Source organism: Lithobates pipiens, unplaced genomic scaffold (genome assembly GCF_037356315.1).
Source record: "Lithobates pipiens isolate NorthernLeopardFrog02 unplaced genomic scaffold, aLitPip1_a1.2 Scaffold_8, whole genome shotgun sequence".
Classification (NCBI taxonomy): Eukaryota; Metazoa; Chordata; class Amphibia; order Anura; family Ranidae; genus Lithobates; species Lithobates pipiens.
In genome coordinates this window covers 559,536,929-559,555,477 of record NW_027507903.1, presented here as the reverse complement: position 1 = coordinate 559,555,477, position 18,549 = coordinate 559,536,929, and the positions used below count along the sequence as shown (strand labels likewise).

General features: G+C 45.0%; 1 protein-coding gene across 1 annotated transcript in view; it reads right to left on the bottom strand.

The window, feature by feature from the left end:
* The window catches only part of LOC143960963 (CD209 antigen-like protein C), a 34,267-nt gene extending 16,743 nt beyond the window's left edge, over nt 1-17,524 (bottom strand). The window contains exons 1-3 of the mRNA XM_077470031.1: nt 17,425-17,524; nt 14,388-14,468; nt 9,424-9,534 (exon numbers count right to left, since the gene is read on the bottom strand). Of these exons, the coding sequence (XP_077326157.1) occupies nt 9,424-9,534; nt 14,388-14,468; nt 17,425-17,458 (226 nt within the window). The 5' untranslated portion in view covers nt 17,459-17,524. The remainder of the gene's footprint in view (nt 1-9,423; nt 9,535-14,387; nt 14,469-17,424) is intronic.
* Between the last annotated feature and the right edge of the window lie 1,025 nt (nt 17,525-18,549).

Genomic DNA, 18,549 nt, shown 5'->3' with positions numbered 1-18,549 from the left:
TACCTGTCACCAGCCCGTCGGAGTACCCGAGTACCTGTCACCAGCCTGTTGGAGTACCCGAGTACCTGTCACCAGCCCGTCAGAGTATCCGAGTACCTATTTGCAGCCCATGCCTCATAGAATACACATTGGGGTGTTTGCTTTCCAAAATTGGGTCATTTTGTGGGTAATTACATCCTTATCTATATTGGGTAAATACATCCTTATCTATATTGATGAAATTATAACCTGTTTTGAACAAGAAGGGGATTACAAACAGTTCACAAGCTGAAAGATAATTTTGAAATCAAAGAGCTTGGGAACATTAGCTACTATCTGGGAATTCAAATACAGAGAGAAGAAGATGGAAGTTATTTTCTCAACCAATCTCAGAAGATCTCTGAAATCTTGGAACAATTCCATATTCAAGATGCAAAAAAAGTGAAAACTCCTATGAAACCAGGCTATAAAAAGAACAATGAAGCAGAAAACTTACATAGTAGGTGAAGTTGAAAAAAGACACAAGTCCATCAAGTTTAACCTATGTGTGTGATTATGTGTCAGTATTACATTGTATATCCCTGTATGTTGTGGTCGTTCAGGTGCTTATCTAATAGTTTTTTGAAACTATCGATGCCCCCCGTGGAAGGGAATACCACATCTTTTCAGCTCCCTCTAAAGAACACTCTACGCAGTTTAAGGTTAAACCTCTTTTCTTCTGGCTACGTGGCTTATGAAACTCCCTTCCGCAAAAACGTTTTATCCCTATTGTGTGGTCACCAGTATGGTACCACACAATAGGTTTTCACATCTTGCGGAGAAGTTATTGCCCTGCTTAGCTTAATGTAATTTGCAAATGCAGAGATTGAGCTGTTTACCCCATCCTCCAGGTCGTTTATGAACAAATTAAAGTGGTTGTAAACCCTTACAACACACTTTGACCCACAGGTAAGCCTAGATTAAGGCTTACCTGTAGGTCCAAGAAATATCTCCTAAACCTACACGGTTTAGGAGATATTTGCCAAAAAGACAGGCACCGCTGTCTCCAAATTTAAAATTAATTAATTTAAAAATTTGAATTCATACTATTCGAAATTCAAATTTATTCTATTTAAATTTGAATTTCAGAAGATGGTTGTATATTCTTTCTATTTTATTCTATTAAATAATTTTTTTTCTATTCTGTTCTAATCTTTTCGATTTGAATTAGAAATTTTGGAAGATGGTTAGTTACTTATACTTACTTATATATATCTGTTACATCAACTTCTCATACTTGCAGTGTACCAGTGCAAAAAAACCACACACATCTTATTTCATTTATATTTATGGTATCAATGAAGTTGTGAGCATGCCTGATTGAAGAAGTCATGGATGTCGATCGCAAGGCAAGTGCATATGCTGTATGTCATTGTCCACTTGCCAAAAGTTGTGTATTGTATGTGTCCACTTGCCACGTCACCTGCCACAAGTTGTGTATTGTCCACTTGCCACGTCACCTGCCACAAGTTGTGTATTGTCCACTTGCCACGACACCTGCCACAAGTGCCACGTGGCCTGCCATGAGTGCCACGTGACCTGACACGAGTGCCACGTGGCCTGACACGAGTGCCACGTGACAGACCATGAGTGCCACGTGACTTAACACGAGTGCCACGTGACCAGCCACGAGTGCCATGTGACCGGCCATGAGTGCCATGTGACCTGACACGAGTGCCACGTGACCGGCCACGAGTGCCACGTGACTGGCCACGGGTGCCATGTGGCCAAGTTGTGGATTGTCCACTTGCCACGCCACCTGCCACCAAGCGACTCCAGATATGGGCAATATGAAAGTACTTTTCTGCAGCAGAGAATGACATTTTGCGACCCGAATTTGGGGCCACATATCTCAGGTTCACTTATAGCTAGAAACACCAAATTTGGTATGCAAACACAATAGAACTAGCACTACAACATATCAATTTGGGGTTTCTAGCACCAAGTGACCCCGAGATACATGGCCCTAAAGTCCGGTCGCAAAATATTTGAAATAGTTTTGAATGAGGTTGAAATAATTTCGAATCATGTTAAAATCATTTCAAATTCAGTAGAAATATTTTCGAATTTGGTTGAAATATTTTCGAATGTGACCAATTTTTCGAATTCGGCAGAAAACTAAACGAAATACGAAAACGAATTTAAAGAATTTAACGAATATAACTAAACGAAATTAATTAATTAACGAATTAAAACGAAACGAAACTAAACAAATTTTTTTCCTTTTGCACATGTCTAAGCCCCTGTACACACGGTCGGAGATTCTGCCAACCAAATCCATCGGATTTTGTCCGTCGGATTTAGTCCGACGGATTGTGTCCGAAACTGTTGCATACACACGGTCGGACTAAGTTGTCGAAAAATCCGATCTTTCAGAACGTGATGACGTAATTTCGTTACGATGGGACTACATTCAGGCTAGTAGCCAATAGCATAACGTTAATGTAAGAACCAAATCACAAACTGATTTAATGCTGTAAGCTTCTCGTAGATCCATATAGAAAACATACAGGTCTATTTGAGTCCAAGTTCTGGATTTAATTATTTGGTAAAAGGAGGGGGGAGAAGGGGGTAGAAAAGATGAGGAGAGAAAGGAGGAGAAAGGGAAGAGGGGAGATTGGGGGGGGGGGGTCTGGGGGAGATGGATATTCAGAGGAACACAACCTAAGAACCAGTAATCTGATCCATGGGAGATCTAAGGGAAAGGGGGATCAGATGGGAGATAAAAGGGTGAGAATGGGACCTGGTCCATTGTATTGGTATAGAGGAGGATATCTCCACAAGCCAAAGTCATCAACCGTGTGGGGCAAGGTCCATATCTCTAACACCAATCTGTTAATTTCCTGAGGGGAGAACCACAGGGTGCATTTAAATTGTGAGTTATCTAGCCTCCACCCAGGCTGCCCATATCTTGTCAAACTTCTGGGGGCAGTTCCGATGCATGTAGGTGAGTTTGTACAGGGGTAATATCACATTTACCTGGGCCTGCCAGGTTTTTACCGTAGGGGGATCTGATAGCTTCCATCTGAACAAGATCTCTTTCCTGGCATAGTAAGCTGTGTACAACACGAACAGTTTGGTATGTTTATTGGTTGCCAGGTTATCCTTTATTCTGAGGAGAAACACCATTGGGTCCACATCTAGGTGTAGTCCCGCCACTCCGTTTATATCCTGTACCACTGCACGCCAGTAAGTCTGGAGGATTGGGCATGACCACACTACATGAAAGAAGGTTCCCACCGCCTGCCTGCATTTAGGACACATATCCTCAACTCCCGGATAGATTGTGGATAGTCTATGAAGGATATAATATGCTCTATGTAGAAATTTTAGTTGCGTAAACCTATCTCTTGCTGAGATCATAAGGGAAATGCATTGCTGCATGCCCTCCGACCAGTTCTCCTCTGTCAACTCTGGGATATCTAATTGCCATTTGAACAATGGGAGCATTTTAGAGGCATCTTTGCAGGTAAGTCTGAGGTATATGGATGATAGTGTGTGATATATTTCGGAGTCTGTAAGCAGGGATTCAACTGAATGCGTGGCGAGGTGTATCCTGTTAGGGAACTGCGCTCGAGCAGCGTGTCTAAGCTGTATATACCTGAAGAACATCCAGGGGGGTAGTTGATGTTTGCTTTTCAGGTCTTCAAAGGAGAGGAGGTGCCCCTCCTTATAAATTTGGTGCAATGTCCAGACTTTGTACCTGGCCCAGACCTGAGGGTCTGGAACAGATTGGAAATGCGACATTGTGGGGTTACCCCATAGCGAGGTATATGGGGAGACGTTATTTTGGTCGCTAAGATAAGTAGATACCTCTTGCCAAACTCCAACCTCAGTTTTCATGGGTGCAGTGACTTGGGGACTATACCTCAGGCCTCTATATACCAGATTACTAAGCTCAGAGTACGAACCTTGAATCTCAGCCTCCAGGTTGACTGCCGGGTTGGTGTTATCTTGTGTGAACCACCAGTGCACAGAAACCAGTACCGCCGCCAAATAATATTTCTTAACATTGGTTAGGGAGAGACCTCCCTCTGTGAGTGACAACTGTAATGTATGTTTAGCAACCCTGGGTGCCACCCCTGCCCAGACAAAGGAGGTAATAGCTTGGTCCAATTTGACAAAGAAAGAGTTTGGAATGGGGACCGGGTGTGGCAAAAAACATATAGGAATTTGGGGAGAAAGGACATTTTAATTAGGTTTACCCTCCCACCGGGGTCAGTGGAAGCGTTTTCCACACTGAGCAGCGCTGGATAAATTGTTGCAGTATAGGGTAGATATTGTTAACTAGGTAGCTTTTTAGGTCAGTTTGTATTTGAATACCTAGATATTTGAATCGCGCAACCCGTTTGAGAGAGATGGAGCGTAGGAGAGAATAGGAGCGATTTTTCCCAATTCACTCTGACCCCAGAGAACACCCCAAACTGATCAATAATGGTCAGGGCTGCCCTCAGTGATTGTTGGTCATGCTGTAGGTATAAGAGCATGTAATCCGTGTGTAAAGAAACTTTTTCAGTTGGGGGGAACGAGATACCCCTCACCTCCGCCGCAGCGCCGCCAATGGCTCAATTGCCAGAGTGAAGAGGGCCGAGGATAGTGGGCAGCTCTGCCTGGTGCCTTGGTGGTGTGGGAATGAAGCCGATAGGACTCTGTTTGTACGTATTCTGGCCTTTGGATTTGAGTATAGTAGACGCAGCTATTTGATAAACTTGGGTCCTATTCCATGGGTATTCCCACTCCACCGAGTCAAAGGCTTTTTCCGCGTCCAGAGAGGCCACCACGGTGGCCTCCCCGTCGGCAGTCGGGCTTGCAATTACAGTGAGCAGTTTTCTCAGATTTATGTTGGTTCCTTTGCCCAGCATAAAGCCGGTCTGGTCCCCATGTATCAAAGATAGGATAACCATATTGAGCCGGGTTGCTAAGGCCTTGGCAAGGATCTTTGCGTCCATGTTGAGGAGCGATATGAGGAGCAAATTTTAGGGTCCTTGCCAGGCTTGGGGATCACCACAATGACGGCTCTGGACATTGAGGGAGGTAGGGAAGCAGAGTCAAAATATGCGGAAAGGACCTCAAGTAGTCTGTGGGCTAGGGTTTCTGCATTTGTCTTGTAGAATTCTACAGGGAATCCGTCATCACCCAGTGTTTTTTCCAACTGAAGGGCATTGATAGCATTTTGGAGCTCTTTGAGGGTGAGAGGTGCGTCAAGTCTCTCACAGGCCGCCTCCAACAAGGAGGGCAACTCAATGGCCTCTACATATGTTTGAAGTTCAGCATCAGAATATTGGGCCCTGGATGTATATAAGTCCTCGTAATATGAGGCGAAACATATTTCTTTAGGGTCAGACAGCAACTGTCCTGAGTTATAGTCGACATTGTTTGCTCCCTAGACAACCATGCCCGAAGTCGTCCAGGCTCACCCTGCTCAAAAATATGCTGTACTTGGTGTAGCAACAGCTTCTTTGTGGCTGTTACCCGAAGGAGAGCCACCTCATGCACCGCACACTTCAGATCAATTCTATGGGTCTCGTCTCTGCTGGCAGAGTATTGTGCCTCTATTTCAGCAGCCCTATGCTCAGCCTGGAGCAACACCTCTCCAGTCTGGCACCAGGTATGGCTGATGGCTATTTGGTAGTGCTCTCTAGCATGGTACTTGAAACATTCCCAGCTAGAAGCAGGTGACATGGCTGGTGGGTTGGCAGTCCAGAATTCTTGTACAGTTAGGTCTGCACCCGGGGCTACGCGGTTGTCAGAGACCCAGAAGCGGGAGAGTCTCCAGAGACAGTCGGTGAGAACAGGGCCCATGTTAAGTCTGAGCAGGACAGGAGAGTGGTCAGATATACCCCTAGGCAGATGGGAGATCTCCTGTACCTTGGCAAGAATAGAATTAGTGCGAACACCAGATCAATGCGAGACATGGCCCTGTAAGAAACTGATTGGCAGGTGTATGCTCTCAGAAGGGGGTTCTTCCACCACCATACATCCGTGAGATCGAATGTGGATGCCCACTTAGAAAGAGGGGACTCCACAGTCGTGTCCGGAAGTAGCCGGTCCATATTGGGACAGGGAAGCATGTTAAAATCCCCCGCCAAGACCACATTATCCGTGGAACAGCTGGCTATGAATTTAGTGATTTTGTTCAATATCAACAGTGACACCGGCAGGGGTATATAGATCCCTACTATCACCATAGGCACATTTGTGATAACTGCGTAGAGAGCTACGTATCTACCCCCGGGGTCCAAGTGCAGGTCCAGCAGCGTGAAGGATAAGTTCTTGTGGATCAGTAAACGTACCCCCCCTAGCATACGAGGAAAAGGTGGCATGGTAATAATGGCCGATCCACGTTTTTTTGAGACCAAGGACTTGACTTCCTGAGTCTCCTGTAGTATACAAATGTCTGGTTGGTGAAGCTTAAGAAAATTTAAAACTAAGGACTGTTGTATTCGGGAGTTCCTACCCCGAACATTCCATGATATTAACGTTATGGGGGCCATGGCAACCTTGAGTAATTTGGCCCAACCTGCCTTAGGAGTACACTCAGATCCCTGAACAGAGGAACCCAGCTCATCCCCCACAGTACAGTAGAAAGCATTTCGTAAGTTAATGACCAGTGTTGTATACCTGTGAATAATCAATATAACATTTCCCCTTCAAACAAAGTCCCCCCCACACACCCCCCCAAACCAGGGTGCGCCTGTTCCCAGAAACTAAACATGGTCAATGACCAATTGGGGTTATGGGCCAGAGGGCTCAGAGCAGGTAACGTCCATTCAGAGCACAGAGGACCAAGTCTGAAGAAGATGCCACCATCAAGCGGCAACATACCTTTTCACCCGGCTGGAACCGGGGGCACGAACTTGAAAAAAATGAACTATGAACACCCCCCTCCAAGGGCCCCAGCACCCTGTAAAGTTGGTGTGACAGGGACTCATGACCAGGAGCTGGGAGTCAGCCGCCAGAGTAAGCATCAGTCAGGTATCATACTGGTCTGGTTAGCAGCTCCTCCAACGGGTGGTCTCATAGGGGCCCTCATCCTCGTAGCAGCACCTCATGATACAAGGGAACCAGCCAGATGGTAAACAAGGGGCAGTCAATAGGATTCCATGGTGAAAGGTGGGGGTTTACCATCCGCCAGCAGCTCCTGCGTCATGTAGCATTGCCAGCAGTCTTTAGAGAATGTATCAAGGGTACGTCAAGCAAGGACGCCGGGCCTCCGCATAAGGCATCATGTGAAAGCTTTTGTTCCCCGGGCCCCCAGCAGTAGTCAAAAGGGTCTAAACATATGAGTGTCTGTTCAGTGGGGTTTCCCCTGGGGATGGACACATGGCCGGGCAGTAGAGCTCTCTCAGAGGGTAGGTAACAGTCGCTAAAGTATTACCTCCACTAGTGGCGGAGCAGAGTGTTCAGCCATTGTGAGGCCTCATTAGGGGAGGTAAAGAACCAGACACTCTCACCGTCTGCCGGTGCTGATCTGAGTTGTTCTCGGGCTGCGATGGTCAAAACGCGGCCAGCTCCTTGTCCTCATGCGCAGGGGGAGTTTGGGAGGTGTTCAAGGCAGTCTAGAAAGTTGTCAGGATGGGATAAAAGGATTTATTCCCCACGATGGCTGCAAAGCTTCAAGACTAAGCATCCTGCACCATCACCATCTCGGTCACACCCCTTGAATTTGATTTATTGCTTCTCTGATTAATGCTCTTCTTGCACAGCCTGTCAGTTTAGGTGGAAGGCCATGTCTTGGTAGGCTTGCAGTTGAACCATACTCTTTCCATTTTTGGATAATGGATTGAACAGTGCTCTGTGAGATGTTCAAAGCTTGGGATATTTTTTTATTTTTTGTAGAAAGTGAACTTATACTTTCAGAATTGCTGCAGTGCCTGACTGATACAACTAGGTGTCTCTGACACTTAAAGCATATCTAAAGGCAAAACGTTTTCTTTTCAGTTTTGGATAGAGTTCATCTTGTCAATTTTTATTACCATCTGCGAGCCCTCTCCCCCAGGCTGCAGCCTGGGTAGGATGTGTGCAGGGTATTGTGCTGTGCAGGCCTGAGATCTATAGAGCCTAGTACAGGATGGACAGGGCTGTCCTGCCTGACTGTTGGGCAATATGCCCCTGAGACAGAAGAGCCCAGTGGATGTTTGCTGGTGGGCAGTTGATTGCCACTCTCAGAGAGTCCTGGCCCTTCTTTAGCCTGATGGATGTCTGCTGGAGGGAGACAGGCTTGTCTGCTAAAGGGAGTCTGCTCTCTGAGAATCCTGGCACTAAGAGCAGGGTAGTACAGTGGCGGGGCAGATGAGCAGGGGGTTACAGTGGTGGGGCAGATGTGCAGGGTAGTACAGTGGTGCGACAGATGTGCAGGACAATACAGTGGTGGGACAGATGAGCAGGGGGTACGGTGGTGAAACGGATTTGCAGTAGAGACAGTGATCTGGGATGTGGAGTTGCATGAATTGGGGCTGATCTGAGGTGTGAGAGTACAGGATGTTAATTTCTCACTACTAACGTAGTTTACAGCATTTGCGTTATAAAAATCCTTTTCATGATTGAAAGTGTCTTGTGGTGGGGCAGATGAGAAAGGGGAACACTGGTGGGGCAGATGAGCAGGGGGTTACAGTGGTGGGACAGATGTGCAGGGTAGCACAGTGGTGAGGCAGATGTGCAGGGTAGCACAGTGGTGGGGCAGATGTGTAAGGTAGCACAGTGGTGGGACAGATGTGCAGGGTAGTACAGTGGTGGGGCAGATGTGAAGGGGGTTACAGTGGTGGGACAGATGTGCAGGGTAGCACAGTGGTGAGGCAGATGTGCAGGGTAGCACAGTGGTGGGGCAGATGTGTAAGGTAGCACAGTGGTGGGGCAGATGTGCAGGGTAGCACAGTGGTTGGGCAGATGTGCAGGGTAGCACAGTGGTGGGGGCAGATGTGTAAGGTAGCACAGTGGTGGGGCAGATGTGCAGGGTAGCACAGTGGTGGGGGAGATTTGCAGGGGGGACAGTGATCCGAGGTGTGAAGGTTCATGAATTGGGGCTGATGTGTCTTCTACCTTTTGTTATGAAAATAAAAAAAAATTGAAAGTAGAATTGGGGCTGATTTGAGCCGCGAGAGTGCAGGATGATAATTCCATACTACTACTCAAGTAGTTTACAGCATTTACTTTATAAAAAAAATCCTTTTCATGATTGAGAGTGAAGTTGACATTTTTTTGTTATAAAATCGTTTCTTTGAAAACATTTTTCGGCACACTGTGCTCAAAAGGTTGCCTACCCCTGTACTACAGTAACCATAATGTTATTATAAACTAACAAAAGAGCTAAAGTCAAAAGTTGCAACACAAAATTAGGAAAATATATATATTTTTTCTTTTTGTCATTCCCACAACAAAGTTTATGACTGTATGACTGATACTCACAGTTAATAAACAGAAAACTTGTTAAGATGGTCAAAATAAGGAACATCAAGATCAAGAGAACCATCAGTATCAGTATAATTTTATTTTGGGTATTCTTGGCAGCTGGAGCCCCTGAAATAAATATAGACAGACAGTTAGTGAGTGCATCTGCAACTGATGTAGGACAACACTGTGGTGTCAATTTTCTTTGAAAAAGATTAGCTGGATGAACCTAGGAGTATCTGCGAGAGTTAGGACACACACATTGGCTTCAAGTGGGTGCATATATTCTTTATGTAGACATGTGTTCTCTAAAGCTGGCCAAAGACGGATTGAATCTCAGTCATCTCATCAGGGACCGGACAAGATTCAAATCATGTATGGGCAGGCTAATTGTACCCAAGTTGATCGAACAATCAACTTGGGTACTACCAGCATTTCAGATTTTTCATGCGATTATTGCCAGCAGATATAGCCACCAGCAATAATCACTGCATGTTCTACCAGCCGGGATGACTCCCTGTGCCCCCGCGCCCCCAGGTTGAAGAACACAAAAGCTTTGTAGGAGGAAAGAAAATCACACCAACTATGGCCAGCTTTACAGCCCTGCTTTAGTTATTTTCTTTGAATAAGGATGAACTTGTGTTCAGTTCGAACCTAGCTGAACCCAGAAGGATGCTCTCAGTACCATCCCAATCAGCTGCAGCCGGGGCATTTTCTGCCTTGCAGCACATACCCAAAGTGACTGGGTAGCTTGTAAAGTCATTGAGTTGATATAGCCACATGACCATACGAGGTCAATGTCATTGACATAACATGGCCATATGATTATATTAACTGCTTAAGGACCGCCCCACGTACATTTACTGCAGCAGGGCAGCCTTTAAGAGTAAATTCACGTATCCGTGATTCCTTCTCTTTTTTTTCAAAAATCGTCTGTCTTTTTTTGTCTATAGCTCAAAAAATGTACACAACAGAGGTGAACAAATACATCCAAAAGAAAGCTTTATTCGTGGGGAATAAAAGAACATCAATTTTTTTTGGCTACATTGTCCCACTTGTCAGTTAAAACAACGCAGTGCAGTATCACAAAAAATGGCCTGGTCAGAAAGGGGGTAACCTTCCAGAGCTGAAGTGTTTAAGTCAATGGTGTCACTAGCATCTCCGTCCCTTTGTGTATGTGGGGCATTAAATGCCCTGGCCACATTTAATTAGGCTGGCACTGACAGCATCCTTTTGGATTTGTTAGCCAATAGCCATGGTTTTGCACCAACGCCATGCTTATCCCTAGTTTTGATATTTTGCAAGATCTTTTTTAGAATGCTGTGCTAAGGGGTTCTCTGTATTGCATCATCTGCCAGACTTTGTTTAGTTGGCTCCAGAGTGATTTGACAGGGGTGTGGCGCAGAGAGCTTTGCCTGTCTTGGTAACTCATCAATCCCTGGTGACTTTGTCATCAGAGGATTGGACCATTCTTTTACAAAACAGCTGAGCTCTGTTCTAGAAGGGTCCTTTACTAGGGGAAAGATCCTAGGTAGGCCGACTGTGTGCCTGTTGGAGGGCTCCAGGGCTTGGCCTGGCATGGAGCTCCAGTCTAGAGGGTCTCCTGTTGGTTGGGTACCTGGAAGCTGTGCACCTAGTGGAGTAGAGAATTAGGCTGTGTGCCTGGAGGTATCCTGAAGTTACAGTTACAGTAGCAACACAAGAACCTCATGTTCTGCGGAGAGTTACTCCAGTGGAAGCTCTGTGCTTTTGGAGCTGAACCCCAATCAGTGACTGCCTGCCTTTTAAATTGTGGGATCTTTGATGTCACGTTTCTGGGTATTCGGACTTCTTTTCTCTACTTCAGGCTGTAATAAAGTTGTTTATAACATCTAAGGACTGGACCTACATTTTAGCAAGGTTCAAGTAAGTATCAGGCTTGGAAGAAGGTGTTTGTCCTACTTGCACTCCCAAGGCCCTTCTAAGTATGGGCACTGTACAGTGAGAACTCAGGAAGGCCCTAGCCTTCCACTTATATGGAGGCTTGGATCTCCTGGTTTTCATAGTTGCTACAGAGAAACTGGCTATAAACTGCCAGGAGACGTTGATCCTATGTGCTGCCTTGCCTCCCAAAAACAACATTACACTTATATCTGCACTAGAAACAAGACACTGGGGGTTATTTACTAAAGGAAAGTACACTTTGCACTGCAAGTGCACTTGAAAGTGCACTGAAAGTGCACTTGAAAATAAAGTCGCTGTAGATCCGAGGGGTACATGCAAGGAAAATAAAAAACAGCATTTTAGCTTGCAATCGATTGGATGATAAAATCAGCAGAGCTTCCCCTCATTTCAGATCTACCCCTTATGCCGCGTACACACGTAGCCGAGTATCTGGCGGACTTTCCGCTGGACTGTCCGCCGGACTTTCCGCCAGACTTTCCGTACGAGCTACCTGCCCACACACGGCACTTTTGCGGCGGACTAATACGGCATACTAAGTCCACCGGACTATCTGCCGTACTTTTGAAATGAACGAACTCGCCCACACACGCGGAGGAAAGTCCGCTCATTTTGAGCGCGTCTCCAGGTAGCCGGGGCCAGCGAAGGAGGCGTCTCTGGCCCCGTCGCCTGGTATGGACTTAAAGGGGAATCCCTACGAGCGAAAAATTGGCGTGGGGGTCCCCCCCAAGGTCCATATCAGACTCTTATCCAAGCACGCTACCCGGCCGGCCAGGAAAGGGGGTGGGGACGAGTGAACGCCCCCCTCCTGAGCCGTACCAGGCCACGTGCCCTCAACATGGGGGTGCCTTGGGGAAGGGGGGCCGCGTGCCCCCCCCTACCCCACAGCACCTTGTCCCCATGTTGATGAGGACAAAGGCCTCTTCCCGACAACCCTGGCAGTTGGTTGTCGGGGTCTGCGGGCGGGGGGCTTATCAGAATCCGGGAGCCCCCTTTAATAAGGGGGACCCAGATCCCGGCCCCCCACCCTATGTGAATGAGTATGGGGTACAATGTACCCCTACCCATTCACTTGTGAAAAAAAGTAAAAAAAAAACACAACACACAAGGGTTAAAATAGTTTATTGCACAGCTCCGGGGGTCTTCTTCCATCTTCGGGGGTCTTCTCGCTGGACTCCTCCGCTATCTTCTGCTCTTTTGCTAGCTCTTTCACTAGTGGAGGAGCCCAGCTTTCTTCTTCACCGCCGCCCTCTTCTTCCGACTTCGGGGGTCTTGTCCCCCACTTTGGGGGTCTTGTCCCCCTCTTCGGTTCTTCTTGTCGGTGTCCTATCATATATGGTCCCCCATCGGATAGTGACCGCTGTGTACTGCGCATGCGCAGTACACAGCACACGCAGATTCCGAAAATAGCCGAGGAGGACATAGAGTAGGACTATAAAAGAGCCGAGCCTGAAGCGTGGCGAGCAAAGCTCGCCTGCGAGGGGCCCTGTAATTTTCCCAAAATTATGTCCGCTTGGATGGTGGGGCTACCACCTCCACTCACGGCGCAGGCGCGTTCATCTTCGGAGATTTACCGAAGCTTCTTCTGCCCCGTACTGCGCATGCGCAGTACGGGGTGGACACTATATGATGGCAGGACACTATCTGCCAGAACACCGGGCCACCGCGCCTTCTTCTAGCTCTTTTACTAGTGGTGGCCCGGTCTTCTGTCGCCGTCTTCTGTTCTTCTGTTCTCTTCTTCTCTTCTGGAGATGTTGCCTCTTCGCTGTCTCTGGTCACAATGGCAGGGACGCGGCGACTTATAGAGGATGCTGGGACTGTGACATCATAATGGGTGGGGACATCACCCGGCGATGTCCCTATATAAGTTGTGACCGGAGGCAGCGACAAGGCACCATCTCCAGAAGAGAAGAAGAGAACAGAAGAACAGAAGACGGCGATAGAAGACCGGCCACCGCTTGTAAAAGAGCTAGAAGAAGGCGCGGTGGCCCGCAAAGAAGAACCGAAGAGGGGGGCAAGACCCCCGAAGTCGAAGGAAGAGGACCCCGGCAAAGAAGAAAGCCGGGCTCCTCCGCTAGTGAAAGAGCTAGCAAAAGAGCAGAAGATAGCAGAGGAGTCCGGCGAGAAGACCCCCAAAGACGGAAGAAGACCCCTAGAGCTGTGCAATAAACTATTTTAACCCTTGTGTGTTGTGTTTTTTTTTTTACTTTTTTTCACAGGTGAATGGGTAGGGGTACATTGTACCCCATACTCATTCACATAGGGTGGGGGGCCGGGATCCGGGGGCCCCCTTATTAAAGCGTGCTCGGATAAGGGTCTGATATGGACCTGGGGGGGGGCCCCCACGCCGATTTTTCGGCGTAGGGATACCCCTTTAAGTCCATACCAGGTGACAGGGCCAGCGACGCCTCCTTCGCTGGCCCCGGCTACCTGGAGACGCGCTCAAAATGAGCGGACTTTTCTCCGGGCGGAAAAAGTCCATTCATTTCAAAAGTACGGCGTACTGGCACACACACGGCCGTACTGTCCACCGAAATGCGAGTCCAGCGGACAGATTGGAGTGCAAAAATACTTTCTTAGTCCGCCGGACTTTTGGGTAAAAAAAGTCAGACGGAGCCCACACACAGGCGGATTGCTTGATCGTGTGTATGAGGCATTAGATTGAGAGCGACTGCACTTCCAAGTGCACTTTCAGTGCATGTTCAAGTGCACTTGCAGTGCAAAGTGGATTTGCCTTTCGAAAATAACCCCCACTGTATTTTGCTGAATGGTTCCACAATGAAAAGAGGTTATGCTTTACAACGTGGAACATCATCATGATCATAGCCATTAAAACGGGTGTTTCATGCCAAACATGTATTTTTTCCAAGCCTCCTGCTCCCCCCCCGAAATAAATGGCCCACAGGTTGTTTGATATTGACTTTTAGGGCCAATATTGCCCCGTTATACATGTTAGCAGTACAAAAATGTCCTATAAATTGGTGCACATGTCTTTAGTACTCAGTGATGGTAACTAGTTACACCTTGTAGTAATAAATTACCTTCATGGTTTGGATGGTTCTCTATCTTCCGTGCGTTAAAATCTTGCAGATTGACATACATATTATCATCCGAAGAGTCCCCTGGAGACAAGCATGAATTTTAATCTTAATTATGCAAACGTGAACACATGAAAGTACAATAATATAATTTTCTTGGTAGCAGTGGAAGAAGCCATTGCTGGGACTGCCCATAAGGGGGTCCTGGAAGGACTAGCGCAAATGCCACATGCCCATTTGTGCTGCCTTTCCCTCCTCTTACTCCTAAAGGAGTTAATGCATTCTATGTATTGAGATAAAAAACCTTCTGTGAGTAGCAGCTGCCCCAGAACCCCCTAATACTTACCTGAGCCCTATTTCTCTGCAGGGATGTCCACTAGTGTCTTAGTCATCTGGGACTCTCCTCCTGATTAGCTGAGACACAGCAGTGACACCATCGGCTGACAATTAAAGTCAGTTAGCCAATCAGGAGAGAGAGGGGGCGGGGCCAGGCCGCAGCTCTGTGTCTGAATGGACACACGGAGCTGCATCTTGGCTCCGGTGCCTCCATAGCAAGCTGCTTGCTGTGGGGGCACTCGACAGGAGGGAGGGGCCAGTAGCAGAGAAAAGGGACCTGAGAAGAGAAGGATCCAGGCTTCCCTTTGCAAAACCACTGCACAGAGCAGGTAAGTATAAAATGTTTGTTATTTTGTTTTGTTTTTTAGTCATCGTAAGCAGTAACCTACACTAGTTCAGATTGTACATAAAACAAAGCTACTTCTGCAGCCAGAACCCTGACTAGGTCTGGTTCAAGTGATAATATTCCCCCTGTCCTGGAGTCCTTGCACTGCCTACCCAGGTTTTGCGTAGACTTTATGATCCTCTTGCTCACCTATAAGGCTCTTCATGGCTTGGCACTCCATTTTCTCTCTGAACTTTTATCAACTTGCTCCCCCCTTGTAACCTCAGCTCCTCAAATTCTGAACTTCTGACCATCAGTGAGGGTAAATGGGATTTTTGGCCACCATTTTTCAGGTCAATTATTGATTTGACAATATAACAGGCAACTGATTTTTGTAGGCAATTTATAAACTAGGAATAATTAAATAATCGTCTTGACCCCCTTCACTCTGTTTTTAGAAATTATTAAATTCATATTTATCAAAGATTAGTTCCCCAACAATGTTGCTACCTAACCTTATTCGCCACAGAATCTTATAAAGAGTAGATAGAAAATAATATCACCTGGCATATACTAATGTTCATAAGTCTGTTAGAACCCTGTACATTGCAGGACAAAATAACTCCCATATGCATTTACAGCAACTGCATCGTTATGGGCTGAACCAATCAAGATGGCTGAAGATGCCAAACCAAGAAAAACATAAGGCGTGTCAACAGTAGGTAATTAATAAGGGTCAGTTTTTCATACTTTTGGAAAGCTGCATAGTCAACTAAATATTAGGATGAGAAAACCAGATTGGGTACATTAGAATTCAACATAGCCATGCATGTTTTGCTTATTTGTAATCTGGTGATCCAATATTATTCCATTGATTATGGTGAATCAGGATAATTACAACTAGGATCTGCCAGCTTTAAGCAGAAAGACTCCATTCTTACAGCACTTTTTTAGCTGTGTTCTGCCAAACTATATTGCATTAAAAGTAAAAAAGACAATCGGCGCACACACATAAAAAAGGCAAGTAGTTGCAAGCTAAACACCTGAAAGGAGCAAATCACAGCACCTCAACAATATAACACAAATTCAAAAAATGGTGCATGTACTATATAATCAAATATTGTACAGAAATAAGAGATGAAGCCACCACGTGATGAAAGAGATCTTCTAATTTTATACCAAATTCAAAGTGACAGATCTTTCCACCATCAGTATAGGGTACTCTTACCGAATCTGATGGACCACTGAAAATTCAAATGGTCAAATAGGCTTAATCCCATACACAGAATGAAAGCAACCAGCAACACCAATCCACAGATGAGGACAGGATGTAATCAGGTAAGTCTCTCCAGCAGCATGGAATCTAATGAACCACTGATGATGCACTAATAATGCTCATGGGGTAGGGTTTGCTGTATGTATCCAATAGCGCCAATCCAGCAAGCAGAATGCGTGCAAAAAGGTCACTCCAGCAGCAAAAAATCCCCCAGCAAAAAGCAAAAAAAAAAAAGAGATTGTTTATTATACAAAATTCTAATTCAAATAGAATAGTTCTTGGTTCAATAAAATAATGGCAGTCAGCAAATGTAACTCAATGAAAACATAGACTTCACAGTGTACACTAAAAGTGTCTGCAAATAGCCACAAGGTGAAACTATAACTTGCAAAAAGCACACAGTAAGACAGCGAATCACAATGGAGTTGAGCTACAGCCAGCATTAACAAAAATAAAGAGGTGCTTTTAATCCAACACAAGGGCACCGATCAATACATGACAAAGTGTTATATGATGTGCTAAATACAACAGAGTAATTTAAGGATTTGATGGGCACTAAATTGGCGCTGAGAGTTATAGATCTGGTTTTTTGCCAAAAAAACAGCCACTAGTCTCCTTATTTTATGTTTTGTTTTGTTTTTTTTTTTTTTTGGGGGGGGGGGAAGAAAAAAACAAGCAGCAAATAAAGTATAATAAAACAACAAATAATGGTCAAGTATACTAAAAAAGGAAAAAACACCAATACAAACAGCACTGAGTGAAATCAAATGACCTACCCTAAATACAAACATTTTTTTTTTAAAAGTTTAGATTGATTTTTATTTCCAGACAACTACTGCATAATAAGCAGCTCAATGAGCGAATGTTTCTCTCTCAAAGAAAATGCTGCCACCAGGAAAATTGTAAATTTTGCAGTGGTATCAGTTTCTCCCAAAAACTCCACAGAACCAGTAATGCAGGTAGGGTACTTGTCACATTAGGGTTTTTAATAAGGTTGCCTGACAGGATCTGTACCTCCTTCAGTATGCATAAATTATTTTATATAAATAAATATATATATATATATATATATATATATATATATATATATATACATAGATTACCTGAGTTCACCCTCAGATCTCCAGTGTTCCTCATTGTACCAAGCTGACAAACAGGACTCCGTACTGCTATCTGTGTCTGTGTCTAAATAAGAAGTTGCACAGGACTGTCATTCAATTTTAAGGAACTTAAGCAAGTGTAAGGCATTAAGAAACCTAACCAAGAATAACAAGGAATGTTTATTCAGTTGCTATTTTATTTTAAATATAATATCGAGAAAGGCAAGTAAAGCAATGAGATTATTAATTAAAGCAGTGATCCTAACAATGACTACTCAATAATATGTTTTAGTAGTCTGGGCTTCATTTATCAAATCATCTAAAAAAAAAAAGAACATGCAGACGAAAAATCTATCTCGTTCGTACATACAAAACTTTACATAAGTATGACTTTCTCACATCTTTTACATTTTGAAGCTCTACAACCTGGAAGTAAAAAATATTTTACTGGGGTTGAATCATCTGCACAAAATAGTTCACAACCTCAATGTGGAAAAGTTTTGTTTTGTTTTGCAAATAATACGTTAAAAAAAACAAAAAAATCTAAAGTATTTACCCTCTATATTGCGAAATACTTATACTGTGCTTTCTAACATTTCTCTAATGCTATTCCCTTCCCTTTGCCCTCCTACCTACATGTTGAGCTGTTACTGCCTATTTCTTATCTCTTCCTTCCCGGATTACATCATCTAGCATTAACCACTCATCTAGCATGCTGCTAGAACTAATTGTGAAACCTCTGTAGCCCGCTATTTTACTGGCAGAAGAGAATTAGTTGCGTCCCTCCTTTATTTGCTGCTGCCTCTCATAACAAGTAATCTGCCTGATTTTACAAATAAAATCTCAACATGACTAGGATTATGAAAGACCTGTGGCACCATGGGATATAACAAAAAAATAAGTTCTGCAGCGTTCGTACATGGCCAGACTTTGCCTAACAATGGGAGGGACTTAAAGAGGGATATTGTTGCCAACCTACCAAAGTGAAATTTACTGACACAACACCCAAAATTTACTGGCACAGCCACGTTTTACCTGGCATTTCAGAAAGTCACAAAATTACAGTTTTAAGTGCAAATCTCAGTATTTAAGCTACAAACAAGTACCATAAGCAATGTGATTTAAAGT